Below are 19,655 nucleotides of genomic sequence, written 5' to 3'. Positions count from 1 at the left end.
ATCCTCTGTAAGCTTCTTGCATCCTCCTCTTGGTGTCTGCTTGTTTGAGTAGGTTCTTTTCCATGCAGCCAAACATCTCCCAATCAAGATAAAGCTCTTTAACCCTTGGAATCATCCCAAAGGATTTTTTGTGTGGGAGAAACCAGCAAATGTGTCATCATTATTTTCTCATTAGCCATGTGCCTTTGTTTAAAATCCCTACTTTCTACAGCATGGCAGATCAGACAGTCCTTGTATACATCACTGACTTTTTTAAAGATACCTTACTGTAACTAAAGATCGCACTGATCTTGCATTGAGGTCTTATTTCAATAGAAGACACCCATTTGTGCTAGTGAAACTGTACACCCTTCTCATCCACATATGAAAACGTTTCCGTGTAATTTTTGATGCACAAAATGTCAGCCCTTAACACTTCTGAAATGGACAGATGCTTTGAGGCAATTTTTAGAGACCCGTTTCGTTTGTTGTTTGCTTCTACTTCTTATCTCATAAATATCCCTACACAATATGAAAAAAATCACAAAGATCTAGATAAAAATTAGTGAAATCAGTAGGCAATAGCAGTGATTTCCGTTGTTTTTGTGGTGGAAGGCTGTCAAGGGACAGAGGTAACCATATCGTTCAGTGTTTACACACCAGCGAGTTGATATGGCATTCACTTTTTAAAATATTACCTTTACTTTTATTGCTTTTGAAAATGCATGTTGCCTACAAAGGCTTACTAAATCAGAGAATATTAAAGACGAGGACCTCATACCTCAGAGCTCCTGTTTATCCTGTGAAGTTTTAGCTTTGTTACTAATACAAAGCCATCCGCCCTCAAGGTTTCCTCAGGCTGCTGGTTAGAACACTATCCAACACGTTGTAAAACACGGTGCATCTCTTCAGGAAAGAAAAAAGTGTGCAAAACTCCTACTATATAATACTCAGATTGAAAGTGAGATACAGCTGCTTTAATCAGAGATGAAAGATAATCCTGGGGAATTATTTATGGGCAAAAGTCTTCAGGGAGACACACACAGTAATGGCTTCGTGTGGAAGAGCTGACTTGAGCCCTTCCACTTGTTTCTGACTCCTCAAGAATGGTAGTCGATGGGGAATTTGGTTCAGTGCTGAGGATGGTAGCAGTGTATGTTCTTCCTCCTACAGACTTGCTTCTCTGCTGGACAATTGGTGGAGATATTTCTACAGAACAAGCTTTCAGCCATTTCTAAGGAGGACTTTAAGCAAATGAGTCCGGGAATCATCCAGCAATTACTGAGCTGTTCTTGCCAGCTGCCCCAGGACCAACAAGCAAAGCTGGCACCCCCCACTCCAGAGAGTAAGTTCTGGTTCTTCACTCGGAAAGCTAATGCACACAGTGTATGCAATAATGACGGTGAGTGAAGGATACGTACCATATACCAGGCACCGCTCTAAGCATTTTACATTGATCAGCTCATTGAGTCCTCACACGGTGCTACCAGCTAGAAATTATTATTATTATCCTCACTTTAGAGATGAGGAAACTGAAGCACATAGAAGTTAAGTGACTTGCCCGCGGACACACAGCTGGTAAGTGATAGAGCTGGGATTCAAACCCAGACAGGCTGTTTTTAACCACCTATGCTATACTGCCTTTCAACAAATATTTTATATTTTGTGTATAACTTATATAAATCAAGTTTGTTCCCTGTATTTGACTCAAGCATGGACCAGCTTCGAAGTCCATAGTTGAGATGTGGCATGTTATATGAGAAAGAACATCAGTGTCGGGGTCAGAAAGGCAGAGCTGAGTCATGCCTTCTTTCCCCAGCCAACTCTGTTGGCATATATCATATATCTTCAGCAATCTCTTTATATCCCAAGCCCGTCTCTTTCTCTGCACAGTGGGAAGCAGTGATATTACAGGGCTTCCTATCCATTTCCACATTATGGCACACAGTAAAAATGAAGGCACATTGGGGTAAACCAAAGAGTCTGTTCTGGGATGGAGGTGACCAGTGCAAGGAGGTACCAGCCTCTGGGTTGTGGTTGGCAGTGTCAGGAAGTGAAAGGATCAATATTTACACTCACCTGTGACCCATAACATCACTGCAGTAGGTGAGCACCGCTGCTAAGACTTCACAGTATACCAGTGAAGTTCCAATGGGCTAATGCGTACAAAAATGCATTCTGTAAATTCAAAGCACCTGCCATTTAAAAGGCAAAAAGAAAAAAAGAAAAAAAATGGTGGCCTAAGAACATCTATGATGGATAGTAAAAATATGACATTTAACTATATTTAAAATATTACCATTGATCTGAGGGCCTTACATAGTTTTCAGAACTGCTTTTCTTTCTCTTTGAGGTTGTCTGCAATGCCCATCATAGCAGAATTGTTCAGTTACTTATTTCTAACTCATAATGGATTCTACATCGAGTGATTCATTTGAAGATTGTGAACAAAAACATGCCAGGTCTATATATCTAAGACTCCACTTTTCTGAGAGGAAAAAAAGCTTCATTCAAAGTGAGCAGCTAAATAATTCAATACCTTGTGGTCAGAGATGGCTCAAAAATGGATCTGTATAACCAGATACCTCCCTGGCACGGGGTCTGGTTATACAGGCCAATTGGGAACAGGGTTTTGGACTGAAGATCCATGAAAAAAGCTTAATTCCCTTTTTAATGAACTTCTAGACCCTTCTAGGAAATAGTCTTCCTGAGAAAAATCCAAACAAGTCATACTCACTAAAGAACCTGGAAAAACACCACCACCCTCAATTTAAAATGTTGTATCATATAACTAAAGAGAAAGGTTTGTGTTGTTGGCCTTTTGAAATTACAGGAATGTAAGATGTTAAAGAGGGGAAGACACAGGGAGACCTTATTAAGAACACAGTGTTCAGTACGCTGAAACTCAACCCCTAAGCACCACCTTCAACTGAATTTCCAGGAAAGAAGGCTATGGCCGTGTAGAAATTGTTTCAGACCTGTTCAAAGGAGCTGCTCAGGATTGGTTAAGAATTTAGTTGGTAGGTCCAGTTCTGTTGTAAGGATGGGAAAGATTTATATCAAATCTGACTCCAATCAAGATGCCATGACACTATGTAGGGGACTAGAGTAAGTCAGCGGAGTCTGGTGACCACGAAAGTCAGAGATTTTGTGGTTTTCAGACTGTTCTTGCCACACAAGAGCAGGTAAAACTGACTCACAGGAGACCTAGGAAGATTTACAAGCTCCCAAGGAATGAAACATCCTTTCTCTTCCAAAACCACACTGTAGCTGTCCTCAGGACAATGGAGAAAGTAAAAGAATTGAAGAACTTGAAACTTGGCCTTTTGCCTGGGAAATGTCAGCCCCTAATTTGTCCTTGTTGAGTTCCTGACATTTCCTGATCTTTTGTAGCCAACATAAAAATGTGGCAACTTTGAACTTTATTAGGCACCCAGGTGCTCATGTTAAACTTCAAATGTCTTTAATTTATCTGTTAGTCAAGAAGAATCACTTTCCCACTGAGAGTCTATTTGTGGAAGAATGGGATGTGAAACTTGGTTAAATATCTCTAGGGATTTTTTAACAACATAGGTATTAAATTAGAGCAAAATAAAACCTCTAGGCAGGTGTATGATCATTCCAGACTATTTCTGTTATTTTTTTTCCATGTCGTAAAAAATACATGCAGTTTACCATCTCAACCCTTTTAAGTGTACGGTTCGGTAGTATTAAATATTTTCACATTGCTCTGCAACAGATCTCTAGAAATGCCTCATCTTGCAAAACTGAAACTCTGTATTTGTTGAATAACAGCCGTTTTATAGATTTCCCTAGCAGCGAAGGAGTAGCGGTGAGAGTGGGAAAAATCAAAGTGTGAAAGTTTTTTGCCTCCTCTGAGTACACTACCAACTTTATTTTAATGTTCGATCTCTGTATAATTTAGAGCTTATAATTCGATAAGGGTCCTCTTCACATCACAAGCCCATTGTCATTTTACCAGCTAGTGTCATTCACATGACCTACTGTGGAGAACGAATGTCCCGGAAAAGTACAAGAATGATGAGAATGCAACATCTTCAATTATAACACATTTTAAGATGGTAATTTCTTAAAATCCACAATGGGCTTTAAGTGCAATAGTATGATAGCTGAAATTGTTTGATTTTTTATCGATCTGTGGTCACGAAAGGAAATGATACTTTAATTTTGTAATTACCTACCTTCATTGTTTACAAACCATTTGGCCTGACATTAGTAACTTCTAAGTTGAAACAGAGTATTCTCTCTGAATATCTGCAACCAAAGGAAAATGGTGTGTGAATATTGTTTATCCCCAAATCATATATACTTGACTCTGAAAGCCATTTCTTCCTCTTAATCTTTCTCTTTCCTTTCTTCCTTTACCCTTTTATTTCTTCTCCCCTCCTACATATTTGTTTCTGTTTGAATAATTGTAAAAAATTGCACTTTCTGAACATTTAAAAAATCTAGAAGCTTAGAAATACAGAATAAATTTTAGGGGTTATAAAAACTTACTGCAATAATCCAAAAGGTAGGCTGTCCAAATTTATATTATCATCCATTACACATTGACTGATCAGTTTTTACCAATACAATCGCTCGTTTTAGTCACTGAGAATAATAAACACTTCTGACATTACAAATAATTTTGAGAATTTTTGTAAGAAAGTACTCATTTTGTCCACAAATATTGATCTACAGTGGCCCAAACTATATGCTCCTTCTGTAACATTGCTTCCTTGCCTTCAAAATGTTTCAATGAAATGAAATGACAAATATTACCAGTGTCTGTCAATAGAGGTTGTAGTTTAAAGTGAGAGAAATTATTTTCTTTGGGGGTAGGAGGTAAGCTAGCTCCTTGCTTGCTATGGTGATTTTTTTCATAAGGGGTAGTCAGGATAACTTCAAAGCAACAGAGTAATTTGGAGAAAGTCTTTTCATTCTTTTCCTTGCAAATTAAAACCTTGAAACCTTTTACCCAATATAGCACTCACAAAACAATTTTGTATCCCTATTGGTTATAGTATAGGCTGGGTTCTTCTAGCATGTTCGCTGGCAGAGGCCCTCACAGGGGCTCTGACTGTTTTGCAATCTCCTTTTGGGCTCAGAATACGGCTACAGCACCATGGCAGTAACGCTGCTCACGCTGGGCTCCATGCTCGGGACGACCCTGATCCTTTTCCACTGCTGCGAGGAGAACTACAGGCTCATTTTACAGCTGTTTGTGGGTCTGGCTGTTGGGACACTTTCTGGGGATGCTCTTCTGCATTTGATCCCTCAGGTAAGCGGCTATTTTCCGTTTCAGATGGAGTGTTGCTAATTTCTCCTTACTTTGTGCCACTGGAGGTGTTTATGCAGAATTTCACAGTGGCGTGGGTGCATAGATACAGTGGCCAGTGTTTTCCTTGATAATCAGTATTATTTCCCCAAAGCCCTGGTAGGAGTAAAGAGACGATTAATCATTAGATCCACCAGGTTATTCTTATTTTTGAAATTTAGAACTATGTGATCAGATATGGATTCCTATTAACAAAAATTCAGGAAGTGTACGTATCTATAAATAAAAACGAATGGGCCATAAGATGTACTGGTTTTTCTCCGGTGGCCTCCAGAACTCATCAGATCCATGCTCTGCTCTTCTCTGCTGTCTTTTCTGCCCCTGAAGATGGCACCTCCTCAGCTCCCTTGCAGGCTGGACTGTTGTTTGAGTTCCCCCAGTGGGTGCACAACAGAAAAGCCAGGGCAGGAGGAGAGAGTGACAGGGGTATCTCTTCCCCACTCCCTCCCTCCAGCACTGGCTCTAGAAGCAGCTGATTACCCTCAGTAATACACCTCCTGCAGGAGACCTCCTCCCTAACTTCATCTCCCACTGAGCTTCAGTAATTGAGCTTCAGTTATTTCCAACCTTTGCCCTTTGCCCTTTCAGCCCTAAGAGTGATAATGGTTCCCTGGGGTTGCCAGTTTCCGGGTGTCTCATTATCCCTCGTTCATACCCTTGACACCTGCCCACACCTCTGTCATAGCACCACCATTAACCTCTCTTCGTTTGAACCATCGAAATGAATTTCTCTTTCTTGCCCAACTATTAGCATCTAGATTTCCTTTAAGAAACATGCAATCTCCAGGAAGCTGGCTCTTTGCTGAAGTCTTCGGAGGCTCTTTGTTTGTCAGAGATGAAAGGATTAGGACCAGAGATGCAAAAGAGTTCAGGGAGGCGGCTCTTCAGATGAGGTTATGTATCCCTTCTGAAATCTCTTATGGTAGATAATGATGAGCAAATGATTTCCCCCACCTCTCACAAAGTCTGAGATGTTAAAATTTTCCACAAGCCTCTGGCAATTTCCTGCAGGGTCCTTCTTGTTGCTTAGAGGCTCAAAAATTATTACATGTTCTGAAAATTGCAAAGTGAGCATTGGAGAAATGAAACAAACCATTATTAGTTTTAATTTCCCTTATAATCTAATTTTCTGGAAATATTTCAGGGCTTACTGGCTTGAGGCGGTGGCCGAAGCCTGTTTCTAGGTCATTGCAGTGGCTGCAGAGCTGTTTATTGCCCAGGATCCTGGGAAATAGCAACAGGATCTTAAGGCTGCCTGGGTCTCCCCGAGTGGGAGAGTACACAGCCCAAGGCAGCAGGGGTGGACGTTGGGGGGAGTGGGACTCTCCACCGGCCCTACAGAGACATATTACAGAGGGGAACTTAGCTGGGTTTCACCTAGAAGGCAGTTGCTTTACTTGAGGAAAGAGAGGAGGACATAAGTTATGGGAAGAGGAAGATAGATGCCGTACAGGTGGGGTGGAATGCTAGAAAAATCAGTGGTTTCTGAACGTGATCGAAGGCAAGTGTTTAAAGGTCTGCACGGAAATGAGAAAAATCCCACTGTCACGATTTCCTCTTTTAACTAGCTACATTGATTCAGCTTGAAGATCTACATTTTATTCTGCAATTGTGAGGTTTTCCTCTGTTTTCTTTTCTGACACGACAACATCCTCTGTTTTGTGACATAATGGTAATTCCAAATATTAGGTGGCTGTCCTTTTAAGTCTTTACCAAAAGAAAAAGTGGACTAATGTGTACATGTCTTTAGTTATGTCCATACACTCAATGTATATATGGAGATCCATACATATACTCACACACGTATACATATGTATCAATATGTATATGCATACGTACATAAATATCTATACACTATTTAGATGAACATATACACATATAATTTTTTTCTTTTCTAAATGTAATGGTTAGTAATATCCTAAATATGGAAACCACTGAGCTATTTCTCAAACTGTCTTCTCCTGGGGAGGGAATATGATACATTATGATTTACTAGCTCACAAGAAATCATGAGGTCAACAAATGGATGAGACAACCAGTGGGATGAGTCAACTAGAGGAAAATTCCTAACGCTTTTCTAGTATCGTTTTGTGTCCCAGAGAGCTGACAGTATTGCTGGGCATACAGGATGCACTCGATGGAAAAAGTCCTTCAGGTGGATTTCTTACTTATTTGAACATTTATTAAAAGTTTTCTTTAATTGCTATGGGGCATGGGGAGAATAAACCCTGGATGAAATGTATCTTTATATTTGTTCTGGATATAAAAAACATTGATTTGTTGTAAAGCATTGCTGTGCAAATTGGGATGGATTGAACTGGAAAAAAATTCAGCTAAAGGACTGAGAATGTATGAAAATTTAGGCCACTTGCTGAAATAAGCTTAGGCTTTAGTCTACTCATTAGCAGAAGCTTTTCAAAGTTCTCCTTTCTTTTTTCACATCTTATTTGGCCCTGATTAAATCATATAGTGGAAGTATTCATACATCTAAAAGCAAGCTGGGCTTTGAATGAATTCAGGTGTTGTCATGGGGTTCCCCAGAATAGAAATTGAATATATTTTCAACAGTGCACCTACTAAATAATATTTAAGTCATCAAAAGTTATTTCTAAAAAAAAAAAAAAAAGTTATTTCTTTCCATCTCTTTTCTTTTTAGGTTCTTGGTTTACATAAGCAGGAAGCCTCAGAGTTTGGACATTTCCATGAAAACAAGGGCCATATTTGGAAACTGTTGGGATTAATTGGAGGCATCCATGGATTCTTCTTAATAGAAAAATGTTTTATTCTTCTTGTATCACCAAGTGCCGAGGTATATTTTAAATTTTGTTTATCTTTTATGTTAGGGCTTCATGATATTTGTCTTTTATTTCAGAAATACTTGTTCAAAAGTAATTAACATCTTCATGAGGTTGTCTATTTAAGGGATGGGACTCTGATTTCTAGGACACACAGATCATTCTGACTGAGAGCTTCCCTATAAGCATGATTATTAATTTTTCAAACATCTGTTGCTGGCCCATTACTATACTTATTACAACCTCCTATTTGACCTCCCTGGCTAGTTTAGAAACAGGAGAATATTTCATGTCTGAGAATGAAGGGATTTAAAGGCCTAGCTACCAATCTGTGTTTTGGGTATCTTTCTTAACCCAAAACAAATTAACAAGCAAACAAAAACTTTGAAAATTCCGAAAATTATGCATCATTTTCTATCTTAAGGACATTTAAATTATGCAAACAAGAAGCTCAGGAGTGGGAATTCCAGCAAATCTTTTTTTCAGCTTGAATAATTGCTTTCATTGTGCCTGCATTTGATCCATTTCTACATATATGATGAAATGTAAAATGCAGTGTGGCTTATTTTTAGATTTTGTTTCTTTTTGCTCTTTTATATTACCCTATAAGAAAATAGATGAACAGTTTTGTGGGATAGTTAAAAACATAAATGCTTGTAAAAAAAAAAAAAAAAAAAACTCCAGGAGACTAAAGTAAACTTTCCCTACAAAGTCCTGGGATTCTGCAGTCTTCATGGTTTTCTACTTATTCCCTGACTTTCTTCCCATTCACATACTATAAAATGCTTGTACTCAGGGCAAACACTACTATCTTTTAAAAGACTTTTAAACAAGCAAACACTGCTATCCTTTTTTTTTTTTTTTAGTCAGAAAACAAGCCTTTATTAATTTCTATTAATTAGCTATTGTAGGTATAAGCAGAAGCAATATATGTTATAGTCATTTTCCTTGAGTAACTGATGCTATTGGTATTTTTTTTTAAACGTCTTTATTGGAGTATAATTGCTTTAAAATGGTGTGCTGGTTTCTGCTTTATAACAAAGTGAATCAGCTATACATATACATATGTCTCCATATCTCTTCCCTCTTGCACCTCCCTCCCTCCCTCCCTCCCTCCCTCCCTCCCTATCCCACCCCTCTAGGTGATCACAAAGCACCGAGCTGATCTCCCTGTGCTCTGGGCTGCTTCCCACTAGCTATCTATTTTACATTTGGTAGTGTGTATATGTCCATGCCACTCTCTCACTTTGTCCCAGCTTACCCTCCCCCCTCCCTGTATTCTCAAGTCCATTCTCTAGTAGGTCTGTGTCTGTGTCTTTATTCCCATCTTGCCCCTAGGTTCTTCATGGCCTTTTTTTTTTTTTAGATTCCATTTATATGCGTTAGCATACGGTATTTGTTTTTCTCTTTCTGACTTACTTCACTCTGTATGACAGACTCTAGGTCCATCCACCTCACTACAAATAACTCCATTTCCTTTCTTTTTATGGCTGAGTAATATTCCATTGTATATATGTACCACATCTTCTTTATCCATTCATCTGTTGATGGACACTTAGGTTGCTTCCATGTCCTGGCTATTGTAAATAGAGCTGCAATGAACATTTTGGTATACTATCTTTTAAGAGTCTTTTAAAAGACTACTATCTTTTAAAATATCAGCACTTGTTTATTATCCTCCCTAAATTTATTCAAAAATTCTATTTCATGCATCAAAAATAAGGTGGTTTATGGATGGATAGAAGGATGGTAGATAGATGGGTGATAAACTAGGTGGAATAAAATGTCAATGGTAGGATCTAGGGAGTGAATATCTGAGTGTTGACATCACAGTTCGTTTAGCTTTTTTGTATATTTGAAACTTTTCACAATAGATAGATTTTAAACAAAATTCTGTAGAAATTTTTTCTGTTTTAATGAATTAGGGTTGTTCTTTGGCCTGGGGCCCAAGCTAGGGTACTATAGTAATTCAGGAATTAGGAATGACAGTTTCAATCCCAACGCTGTCTTAAAAACTTAGGAATCCCACTTTCTCTAAAAATTTAGGAACTTAACCTCCACAAAAGGAGTTCTAATCTAACTAAGCATTAAAGACAATAATAAGATCCTCATTTATACACAATAGACTAGCATTCATGGACTGGAAAAACTAATTCAGAAAGCCAACATATCAACTTATGCATAATAATTAGAAATGTAACCAGATGGAAATGAGTGAAATAAATTCTGAACATTCAAAAATTATATTTTTTTCAGATGGTCCTTGGACTTGTCAGGGAACTTAAAATGAGTTTTAAGAACATAATTTTAAGATTCATGATATTGTGTAAAAGAAAAGGAATGTGAATACTTTAGAAGCTACAAGTACTTTAATTGGTGAATATCTTTCTGGAGATATTCATTTAGTAGTTATAGGGTACAATACAGTTTTGATGATCATCCTTTTGGTATCTCCATCAGAAAGAACTCACAATTTAATAGACAATATAAAATTACCACCGTTCATGCCTTTGTAAATCATGACTAGAATTTTTGAGTTTGCATTCTTTTTTTTTTATTGAAGAATAATTGATTTACCATGTTGTATTAATTTCTGCTGTACAGCAAAGTGACTCAGTTATACATACATGTATTCTTTTTCATATTCTTTCCTGTTATGGTTTATCCCAGGATATTGAATATAGTTCCCTGTGCTATACAGTAGGACCTTGTTGTTTATCCACACTATATATATTAGTTTGCATCTGCTAACCCCAAATTTGAGGTTGCATTCTTAAAGCATTTAGACTATGCATGATGTTTTAGGGCAGTCCCATGCCCTAAAACATTCATTTTAGCAAGTATTTATCCTGATGAAATTCTCCCAGTACCCTCATCCACCACTTTGGCCAATAAGCAAAATGTTAAATAGAACTGTGGTACTGACAAAGGCTACACCTGTGTTCTTCTGGCTTCAGCACTAATTTTAAACCATCCTCATCCAGCAGGGCATGTCACTGGTTAATGGGCATATGGGACATTCCCACCATCTTGCATTCAACACTGAATTAAGTGACCAGTCAGGCAGAGGCAAGTCTGCTTCAACTATCCAGTTGGTAGGTTACTGACCTGAAGTATTCTACTGATTTGATTACCTTCTTTCCTTTGTTCCTTGATAAATAGATGAGAATCAGTAGGCTAGATAAGTATTAATAGAATCCACTCCTGATTTGCCTGTTCTTGATCATGATAAATCCTATTTGGAAAACTTTGCCAAACACCTGAAGGCTGTTTTCAAGGGTAAAATGCATTTTCCACAGATTCAAGTCACTGCTCTCTGCACCTCTTTGAAACACATGTGGATCAGATTGACATAATAAACATATCCTTAATCACTCTGTTTACAAGTTTTCATAAACCAGCCGACCTTGAGGTTTCTCCAGTCTGAGAAATCCTTAGTCATGACTAGGTGAGGCCAAATAAATGTTGAGCAAGGAATTAGTTAGAGGACCTAAGAGTGGAGGGTTCATTTCATAATGTAGGAGAGAGTGATTCTGTCCAAGGAGATGTCTCATAGTAAGTGCCTTCTGTTACACTGAGTTTTCCACAACAAAAATCTTCCGTGTGAATTCTCAAAACACAACCTCCAATCAGGTTCAAAACAATATTCCCATTTTAATTCTTAAAGTCAAAAATAAAGGGACCGGAAAAATATGAAAATATATAACATAGTTAGAAAACGTGCCTCCTATAACCATGGCCTTGGGGGAGGGGGTTACAGTTCAAGAGTAGATTCCTGAGTAGAGAGAAGTAAGCTATTCCTGACACATTAACCTGGCAAAATACAAGTCTGGCAGTAGATTGCAGAGCTAGAGCTAACTCAGGGATGTGAACAAAAAATATTTCTTTACAAAAACCTTATTGTGTTTATTGTTTAGATACGTCACATGTGGTTTGAAAGAAGATAACTCCAGGATGAGATTAGTTTTTAAATCACTTTAATGCTGACCTCATTTCTTCTGTGTGAATGAAGGGTCCAGAGCCCCAAGATGTAAACACATCTCGGATGCTAATTCAATGAGTTTAGAACGATTTGACTTCTCTAGCTCACTAATAATATACTCACCATTTCTTTTGTTATTTAAGCTGCAAGATCAACCTAAAGAGAAATAGAAATAATACGAACTTTTAGGATTGTTTGATGGGTCCAATTTCCTGTTTTGTTTTTGTTTTTGTTTTTTTTTTTTTTAGTTATTTCTGAGATATACATTTTGAATTCCCTGTTTTTTAAGGAAATTTTTTAAGGAAGAGGAACTCACAAATCTTTCCAGTCATCAAAGGAGTTTTAGATATTTGCCTCTAAATTCCTTTACATGCTGTGACAATATATAGCTTTTTGGGAAAAAAAAATTCCTGGAATAAATATCTGAACTCCTGTCTTTTAATAGTCTTTTGATCTTAATCAGGCTTTTGATATAACGTAATTTTTAAAAACCCCACATTTTTCTTTTGTTTCTAGATCCACCAATTTCAGGCAAGAGGCCTGTCTACCTCTTCTAATCCTGTATCCTTCAGATCCTACCTTCTCAGCCATCCTTCTCCAAAAATAGCCTATCGTTACATCTTTTAAATAACTGCTGTTATTCTAACGTGTGAATGTTAAGTTTACTTTCTCTGTTTACATTAAAAAAAAGATGCTTATGTCTCACATTAAATTTGTCTCAAAGTTTCCACAATTTTGGGTGATAGGAATATGCTTCTAAAATGACATGTTCCATAGACAGATAAGAAGTATTCTTTTCACACAACAGAACAAGAATCTTAGGCCTAGGGAGGGAAAGTGTCTTTCCTGAAATTGAACCATGAGTCAGTCTCTGAAATAAAATCATATCATCTCAACTTGTAGAAGTCAATTCCAAAATCTCACCTTCCTGTCATGTGAAAGGATGAAAAATCTTTTAAAATTGTATTCTTTTGTAAGTTTGTTGATCTCCTTTCTTAGTCAGCAAGGTTTTTTTTGTTTTTGTTTTTTTCCTAACTGGAAACGCAACAGAAACAGCATCTTATGCTATGATGAATGAAATGAAGTGTTGGGTTTGCAATGGTTTCTTCTCCACAATCTACTTAAAGATCAGAAGAGAATTCTAGATCCACAGTCAACTGTACAGGAGTAGGGCCAACTGAGGTCAAGAATCAAGAATCATTTTTTTTTCCTATGGCTTTTGGGTTTCATAAAGACTTCCATAATTTAATAATGAATTACAGACTATCTAAGTAGCCTCTAGCTCTCTATGGAAGACTCTGAGCTACATAAGAATGGTATTTTCACCGGCATGTAGATAGTGGGAAAAACATGCTTGCAGACTCTTGGCTCTACCTTCTGTGTTTGTCTATGAAATTGAAAAGTTCTAATATACTCCGGAGGATCAAAATGTCTTTTGATAATCAACATAGCTCTTCATGTTTCATTTTTCGATAAAATGATGACTATTGCTTATCATTCATATTTTATTTTTTAATTTAAAATAGAAAGGCCCAGAAGATGCACAGGCAGCTGAAATTCCTATAGGCAGTCTGAACGCCCCCAACAGAAAATGTGAGTACCAATTTTAAAAATCCAAACATTAAATATAGAAAGTGCCATAGAAAGAGGTTATATCTGTTTTGAAATAAATATGTGAAAACCATGTAAATTTCATATTGGGTATGTATTTCATTATTAAAACTTTTGCAATGAAATTTTTAATAAGGGCTCATTCCTATCAGTCTTTGAAACCTACTACACATTAATATCAGTGTTACTTCATTCTTTAATAATGTTTTCCCCAATGGCTTAAAACTGATCCTCTGGAAACTTCGATTAGTGTAAATACTTACGTGGTTATCAAGGCTCGTTTAAAATCCTGCTTACATGATGATTTGAGCCTTTTACTTCCCATGAAGTCTGGAGACAGTACTGTTTTTTTGTCTTCTATCACAGTCTACTGATAATTCATCACAAATGTCTATCTCCTTTATGATATTGTCGTTAACATGGTGGAGTTCAAAGCAGTGCTATCTCATTATTCACATCTTATGCTATAACTCATTTATTTGTATAATTTGCATCCAGTCTTCTTCTTTCTATGACTCTCCCAATTTCTGAATTTTTTGTGTGTGATTTTTTAAAATTAATTAATTAATTTATTTATTTATTTTTATTTTTGGCTGTGTTGGGTCTTCGTTTCTGTGCAAGGGCTTTCTCTAGTTGTGGCAAGCGGGGGCCACTCTTCATCGCGGTGCACGGGCCTCTCACTATCGCAGCCTCTCTTGTTGCGGAGCACAGGCTCCAGACGTGCAGGCTCAGTAATTGTGGCTCACGGGCCGAGCTGCTCCGCGGCATGTGGGATCTTCCCAGACCAGGGCTCGAACCCGTGTCCCCTGCATTGGCAGGCAGACTCTCAACCACTGCGCCACCAGGGAAGCCCCCCTATTTCTGAATTTGATTAACCAATTTTGGTTAGGACTTTATTCCCTTTTGCTCATGCTTCTGAATAGTTCTTAGAACTTTTTTTTTTTTTAAAGGTCTGTGTTGGTTTTCATCAGTTGCTCCTGAATCCTTGCCCCATTTTTCTCACTGGTATTACTCTTTTGTAAACACACTTCTCAATAGTTTAATGTTAAGCAGTCATGATTAGTTACGCCCATTCTACCAGAATAAGTTAGTTACCTGAGAAGAAAAAGAGGTATTTATTGAATACTTATTATATGCCAGGCACAATGCTAAACACATGACATGGATTATCTCATTTAATCCTCTTACACTTTACTGAAGTAAGAATAATTAATATTCAAATTACACAAATGAAGAGACCAGTCATTAGAGAGGGTAAGTCACTGCCCAGGACTACATAGCTACTAAACTCTAGCATTGAGGAACTAAGAAATGCTAATGCAGCAACAATTTCCTTGTGATCATTTATTCAGGCATGCATCCCTGTATTTTTTCACATTCTTTCATTCATTCAAGAAATGTTTGGGCTTCTTGGGTGGCGCAGTGGTTAAGAACCCACCTGCCAATGCAGGGGACACGGGTTCGAGCCCTGGTCCAGGAAGATCCCACATGCCGTGGAGCAACTAGGCCCGTGCGCCACAACTACTGAGCCTGAGCTCTAGAGCCCGTGAGCCACAACTACCGAAGCCCACGCACCTAGAGCCGGTGCTCCGCAACAAGAGAAGCCACTGCAATGAGAAGCCCATGCACCGCAACAAAGAGTAGCCCGCTCGCCGCAACTAGAGAAAGCCCACACACAGCAACGAAGACCCAACGCAGCCAAAACTAATAAATAAATAAAATAAATGAATTAAAAAAAATGTTTGAGCATGTTTTAGGCGCTGTGATTGCACTGGGGAATAAAGTTAGGAATGGTCTTTATCCCTAGTTTGCAATGTGGTTGAGGATATAAACGCTAATAAGAACAAACAAGGTGGTAACAATCACTGTTCTGAATGTGTTCGATGTTTTCACGCCTGTAATTTATTTATATGATTCAAAATATGTAATTACGTAGTCTGTCCAATTCTTTTTTCAGGACATTGGTAGTGATATTTTTCCTTCTAAATCTTTAGTTCCAGGAGAAATTTTAGAACGCCTGGCACCTAGAAGGTATATCAGAGACATTTCTTTGTATTTGTTTTTAGAGGAAAGGAAGTATAAAGAAGGCTACACCTAGTCAAATTAGGAGCAGAGAGTGGTCGTCATAATGGAAGTGGAAGTAATAATGATGGTCTTATTCAAATATTTTGTAGACCTCATATCTTTCTACTTCAGATATCAATCTTGGCATACAGAATGATTAGTGAACAAATCCAAATTCGATTACGCAACTGCCCTTTTTGCCAGGGACATATTGAATTAGCTTCAAATATTTGATTACTTGTTTCATATTACCTCATTGGTGGAACTCAGGAGGTGAGAGTCCTATCCACAGTCTGATTTAAATAAACAAAAGTCAACATGATACAAGATCCAGCCTGGGTATTACCATGGAAAACCTCTGATAAGTCAGAAATGTGGAACTCAGAATGACTTCCATGTACCGAAGGAAAGGTAAAATATTATTGGTAGTTCTGTAATGAGTACATTGATTTGCCAGTGAACACTTGTCTTATCTTCCACTGAATAATGTTTCAATTGTCTTAAACAACATGCACAATGTGCTCCTTGTTGTTTATATGCAAATATGTATATTTGCCTTGTGGCTTGTTACATGGTCATGATCTGACATTTAGAAACCCATCATCAGAGATAACAAAATAATAGGCAACAAAAATAGGCTGCAGTGTTTCTTGGCAAAGTATAAATTGGGTAAATGTTTTCCATCCAAATATATGCTGTTAATATCAAAACTGTACGTAGGCATACACACAGGCATGGATTGGAAATCACAATTTATTTGTATGCTGCAATGTTGTCACATGGATTACTTTAAATTATTTGATTTTATTTCCACAAAGAAGAGCTTTACTTCTGAAAATCGGCAGGAACAGCTGAGTGACCTGTTTGCATTTTTAGGCTCAGAGAGCTTCCAGGCAATGCCAATAAGAACTCTCTGAATTCAATACTTTGATATTTATTCTGTATTTTTATGACTGTTGCCTAAAATCTTCTCATTTTTGTTAAAGAATGAAATGAATTAGGAAACCACCAGAACGATAGAACTGAGTCTCACCGTGATGGTTCTAAATAAAGCATGATTTCGAGAAGTAAAATGCATGGGACGTCTTTCCAACACAGGCAATACATTTATCTCCTGGCTGATAGTCTGGGCTAGATCTGCTGTTTACTGAAGTTCCTTATTTCACCGTGTGGGCTATGAAATAAGTCAAATCATATCCCCCCAGTAAACCATATTACAATACAGTCCCTCCACAGTCTTAGACCAGGTAACAGAAGCCAGAAGGTAACCTCTTCCTATTTTTGAGTGTCCAGTTATTAGAATATTGTGGGCAGTTCTAATAGTAACAATAGCAACTCCTAACACCTGTCACACAGCATACATCAACTGAGGAATTAGACTACAGCAATTGATTTTACTGGCTGTTCTTATCAAATGGTATACCTAGGTAGTTCACTGTCAGAATGTGTGTTATCCCTGGAATACTTTTTGTATTTGTTAACGGTTCCAACCCATAATACTAATACACTGTTTTAGGTTTTTGAAAACAGAAATGCTGTCCGTCAAAAACTTGAACCCAACTGTGATCTAATTATCTCATTAATTAAACCCGTTATGGTCCAGTTTATTTCATTGGCTGTCTACTAATCAGGTAATGTATATAATGTAATAGAATCGCATGAAGACAGCTTCTCTTTATTTCATTCAACATCTAGTTGGTCTAGTCAGAAAGACAGAACATTCAGTAAATGTTCCAAAGCTAACTTTGAGATTGGAAGGGATGGAAGCGGTTCTGCCGTGGTCACATTTGGGGAGTGAAGGAGGCAGTGTGGGAGGGTGGTTAGCACCAACCAGAAAGTGGAACGATCACAAAGTGGCAGGAGGTTGACAGGTGACTCCAGGAGACCGACACGAGGGGCAGTCTGACTCAGGGGACAGTTTCAGAAAATCGACTCCATTTTAATGGCATTCTGCCCCAAGGGTCTTAAATTATTTAAAAATGCTTCACAAAAGACATTATGTGGAAAGGTCATCGAATGTATTTTGGAAAGTTATTAACAGTGTTATTTTTATCTTCTTTTGGCACAGCTGAACAGGAGGACAGAAGAGCGAATGCCCTACCTTATCTCATAATTAGTCAGACCCATTAGAAAAATGGTGACCATAAATCCAAGTGTGCCATTATCGGTTGCCGTATTCGCATCTCCGGTCCTGACCTATTTTGAAAGCTGAGACAAAGTGGAGTTACTTAATCTGGTGCAATTTAAGGATGTCGAGGCTGGAGGGGAAAGTTGGTCGTAACTGAAGGATTCCATGAACTATGTAGTGCTCTGTTCATGCTTCTTACACCTTTTTTTTGGTTCTTTAGGCAAAACCATTAGCTTGTTAGCAATAATGATCCTGGTTGGGGACAGCCTGCATAATTTTGCAGATGGTCTAGTCATAGGAGCGGCCTTCTCATCTTCATCAGAGTCAGGAGTGACCACAACAATTGCTATCTTGTGTCATGAAATTCCCCACGAAATGGGTAAGTCTGACAGTAGAATCACTCTTCCTGCTTGCTGAGAAAATCATACTATATTTCTAGCCGTGGTTTACTAGGCTTCTTTTTCCAACACATGATTGAAAGATGAATACTTTCTGTTCATAATTTATTTAAACCATCAAAAGCAAAGAACTAGAAAAAAAATTCCTGTACCTCAAGATAGAATTCAATTAGACCCCTTTATGATATTTCCTGGATCCAGAAGTGACTCTTTTTGGATTCTGGAGAATTCTATATGGGAGATAGTCATTAAAGGTGGGGGGAAGGGATAAATTAGGAGGTTGGATTAAGATATACACACTACTATATATAAAATAGATAATCTACAAGGACCTACTATATAGCACAGTGAACTCTGCTCAATACTCTGTAATAACCTATATGGGAAAAGAATCTAAAAAACAATGTATGCGTGTATATGTATAACTGAACCACTTTGCTGTACAGCTGAAACTAACACAGCATTGTAAATCAACTATACCCCAATACAAAATAAAAATTAAATTTAAAAATAAATAAAAATAAAAATACTGGCATAATAAAAAAATACTTTAAATTTTTTAAAAAAGAACTTCAGCAAAAACTTTAAAATCTGCATATTAAATGTGGGAAAAACATTAATAGGAGAACTTTTGATCCATTATGTCAGCAAACAAGCCAATGAGATAAAATAACATTTAAATTAAAGCCAAACCATGGTTTCATCAACCTGATTTATACAAAATGTCTAAAGCCAAGTGTAACATTGAAATGACAGGCGTATGGTATCAGATTCATATAAGACACTTTTTCTGGATAATCTTAATAACCCGTGTAATTCAAATCCTGCCTCCCAGGAACCAAGAGGAGACGGAATAGACATTTCTGAAACAGGTCCAGAAAGAGGAGAGGCTGGTCCCAGGCACACGCGTGCCCTAGAGAGAGGACTCTTGGCAGTCACTCTTTCTTATCTCACTTTCACATTTACATTGCCCACTTGGGCCACCCCTGACCTCTTGGGTTCTGTGTCTGTTGCCCAAAGTCCTGTCACTCATCATCACTGTCCCATTCCTCTCTGAGGAGTTTATCCAAGGTCCTTCCTGAATCCGTTAAGACATACCTGGTCTGGGGGCCATATTGTATGGTCCTATTTTAGCTACTATAATAAAACCCAACAGAGGTGGGTGACAGTCTGCGACAGGCCAGCAAAAATGTCTGAAGACCTGTTCATAGTATTAATTACGCAAGAGAACTAGGAAACTGAGTCCCAAGGCTGTCTCTTTTTTTAAATTTTTTATTGCAGTATAGTTGATTTACAATGTTGTGTCAATTTCTGCTGCATAGCAAACTGACTCAGTTATACACATATAGACATTCTT

General features: G+C 37.8%; 1 protein-coding gene across 2 annotated transcripts in view; it reads left to right on the top strand.

Moving 5' to 3' along the window:
- SLC39A12 (solute carrier family 39 member 12) overlaps positions 1–19,655 on the top strand; it is a 71,825-nt gene that overhangs the window by 25,976 nt on the left and 26,194 nt on the right. For both annotated transcript variants that reach the window (XM_036843241.1, XM_036843240.1), the window contains 5 exons: positions 1,153–1,324; positions 5,091–5,263; positions 7,977–8,129; positions 13,624–13,690; positions 18,121–18,279. In XM_036843241.1, the coding sequence (XP_036699136.1) occupies positions 1,153–1,324; positions 5,091–5,263; positions 7,977–8,129; positions 13,624–13,690; positions 18,121–18,279 (724 nt within the window). The remainder of the gene's footprint in view (positions 1–1,152; positions 1,325–5,090; positions 5,264–7,976; positions 8,130–13,623; positions 13,691–18,120; positions 18,280–19,655) is intronic.

Source organism: Balaenoptera musculus, chromosome 2 (genome assembly GCF_009873245.2).
Source record: "Balaenoptera musculus isolate JJ_BM4_2016_0621 chromosome 2, mBalMus1.pri.v3, whole genome shotgun sequence".
In the NCBI taxonomy this organism is placed as follows: Eukaryota; Metazoa; Chordata; class Mammalia; order Artiodactyla; family Balaenopteridae; genus Balaenoptera; species Balaenoptera musculus.
This window is presented reverse-complemented; position numbering and strand designations above follow the sequence as displayed.